Here is a 2981-nt window from a genome sequence, read left to right on the forward strand (position 1 = left end):
TGTGACTACAGCACCTGATCCGCCAATAAGAATGTGATACAGATAAAAATACAACCTCGGTTGCAAATGGCCGGTTATGTACTACATGTAGTTTAATTTCTTAAGTAGACTATTGATGACTATTCTTTTAGCCAAAGAACTCCGAATATTCTCATCAAGCTGGTAGTTAAATTGTTAAGCATTTGCGTAGCACTTCCGACAACGGGCCGTCAGGTGGTTGGAATGCTAATATTAAATGTTAAAATGTTAACATTCCAGCAAGAAAAACAACTAAGTTGGTTGGCGAACATTAAATTTTAATGATCGCCACTCAGCTTAGTTGTTCTTCTTCGCGGGTATGGGCATGGTCTCGAGGTGGCGGAAGTAGTCGTCCAGGAACTGATAGTACCAGGGTTGGTCGAAGGTGCCACGGAAGAAGTTACAGGAGATGTTCACCTCCAGCAGTAGTACGCCCAGATTGGTGATAGCCACGTCCCAGCCGCAAAGCGGCACGTCCTTCATGAGCTTGTAGTGCGCCTCCTCCGCAAGCTCCTTCATCTGCTTGATATCCTTGATTACGTTACCCGTAATAGGGACACCCGTGTCCGGGTGGTTGGTGATGTCATGGCCCACGCTGAGGTTACCGCGGAACATGTGGTGCGGGCCAACGCGGTACCAGTGCGTGGTGGTCGAGCCCTTCATGATCTTGCCCGACTCCATGTCCACGTCAAACATGATGGACTTGTGGTCCGTAGCCGCACCGGCCAGACCGGCGCGGAACACGCAGCTGAGCGACTTGACGCCGTTGCCGCCGTCTTTAAGTGCCTCGGCCTCACCCAGACCGTGACGAGAAGCAGTAATAATGCGGAAGGTCGAAAGAGGCGAGACCTCCGGCAGCAGTTTCTTGAGGAACGGAGAGTTGTCAAGTTTCTCCTGGATGATCCAGTCTCCACCGTCCACAGCGTTTTTGAAGATGAAGATGCCCATGCCGCCCTCTTCGTTGCGGTCCTTGACTACCAGCGAGCCGGGCGTCTTGAGGTAGGGCGACACAGCAATGCCGTTCTTCTCGGACTCAATGAGAAAGTCCCACTTGTTCTCCATGATATATCCAGGCGAGTTGGTCTTGAGGCTGTGCAGACTCACAACATGGCAGTTGATGCGCCAGAAGGCGAACCAGTTCTGCGGACACACGAAGATCTGCGTGAAGGTGCGCAGGAAGCGCTCAATGATACCACCCTGCTTGCTCGAGTACTCCTTGGGAAGCTCGAAGAAGGCACCAATGGCACACAGCCACGGGTACACGAAGAGCAGGAAAGGGAAAAGGATGAGGCGAGAGTAGCTCACAATTGAGAGCGGCACGCCCGTTCCCGGGATGGCCACATTGCGCAGATTCGTAACCAGGTCCTTGTAGAAGCTCGGGTGACGGTAGTGTGGCTGGCTCCACAGCGGGTTCAGCAGTGCGATCGAGTATACGTACGTCTTGGCGTGCAAGTCGTCCGAGAAGAACGGGCAGTCGGCGTAGCTACCGCGGCGCAGCCAGTAGTGGAGCAGCGAGCCGTAAAAGCTTAGGAGCGCTTTCGTGGCGCACATGCCAGCGGAGAAGATGCCCATTACCATGGCGATGACGTGTGTTGCTTGATTGAGCTCGGCGAGGTCGAAGGAGGAATGGCTCAGATGGACGCGATGGCGCCGCCCCTCGATTTGGAGCGATCCATAACGGCTGCCACGTGCGTCAGCCAATAAGGACTGAGTTTTTCGTGATTGTAAATCATGATCATGAGATCAGATTGTAAATGACTTGGTTTCTGTAAGAAAAAGAAGCCATTTCGTTGACCAGCCAACAGGCGATATCTTATCGATTGGAACGAAAGCTCGAGTTTCGAGCTTTTACTTCGGAAGAAAAACATGTACTTCGAAGTACTTCAGAGTACCGGTATGTCTGGCGATTGACCACCCAGTACATACATCTTTTACATGTACATGTATTAATATGACTTCCAATGTTGTTTCGCCTCACGATTTGGGAAGTGAAAGCGATGCAAGCTACAATTTAGAAGTTCATGAGTGCAATTCGTACATGTCCCGGTACAATGTAAGAGATACTTCTTCTATTGTCTTTGCCGACGGTACCTGTACACATGCCTTTCAGCTTTTGCTGTATATCCATCCGGAACAGTGATCGTGATTATAGAACGAGCCTCGTTCGCGAGGCTTTTTTTAAAAGCAGTATTGTGCATTCCGGTTAAATTTGCCGATGCTCGCCTATCCTCGGTGAATCCGATACGAAAATCAAGCTACCGGTATTTAAAAATCGACAGACACGGTTACGGCTACTTTAGTGATACCGGTGAAAACATATTAGCAGCGGCTTTTAGCTTTTATTTATGCAGCTGTTTATTATAATAGGCTACGATATTAATTATTATAATCGAAGTCGCATACTGTACCTGCCAGCTTCGCGTTTTGGTTGTACTCCAAGTTAGAAGCTCAGCATTTTATGAGATGCTTTAGCTTCTGCTGCTTCGCGTTTCACCAGTGATTTGTGGTCTTAGGCGTGTCTAAAAACGTGTTACTTAAAGCTATTATAGAATGATGTCCCTGTGGAGGTAGCATTGATTCACTTAATATTTTTAGGAATACTCTAACTAAATTAAATTTATGTTCGGGAATCCTATTGAGTGCCATCCGCATCGACAGTCTGAGCTTGGTTTGGTAATCGTCTACGGCGTCGCCGTACATCCGATCAGCTTGCAAGTGTCGAAGAGTATTAGCTGGCAGGCTTTGAGATAGTTTTTAAGAAAGTTGAACTCGTCCTCGTTCCGCTAATTACACCAAAATAGATTTAAAAGTAGGTACTAATCATAAATGCGAAGGACATTCTTATTTTATTTTAAGGTTTCAATCGAAGCAAACACCTTCACAAAGTCCATATATTCGCTCACAACACTTCTTCTCGAGATCATCGCCTACAAATCTACGACAAAACACAATAGTTGGCCTCA

General features: G+C 47.9%; 1 protein-coding gene across 1 annotated transcript; it reads right to left on the minus strand.

Moving 5' to 3' along the window:
- Positions 1–315: 315 nt before the first annotated feature.
- PITG_20397 (uncharacterized protein) lies at positions 316–1961 on the minus strand (the record flags this gene model as incomplete). The annotated part of the gene is made up of 2 exons (XM_002895712.1): positions 316–1699; positions 1954–1961. 2 exons carry the CDS (start codon positions 1959–1961, stop codon positions 316–318), a joined length of 1392 nt encoding a protein of 463 aa, XP_002895758.1.
- Between the last annotated feature and the right edge of the window lie 1020 nt (positions 1962–2981).

This window comes from Phytophthora infestans, genomic scaffold (genome assembly GCF_000142945.1).
Source record: "Phytophthora infestans T30-4 supercont1.139 genomic scaffold, whole genome shotgun sequence".
Taxonomy (NCBI): domain Eukaryota; phylum Oomycota; class Peronosporomycetes; order Peronosporales; family Peronosporaceae; genus Phytophthora; species Phytophthora infestans.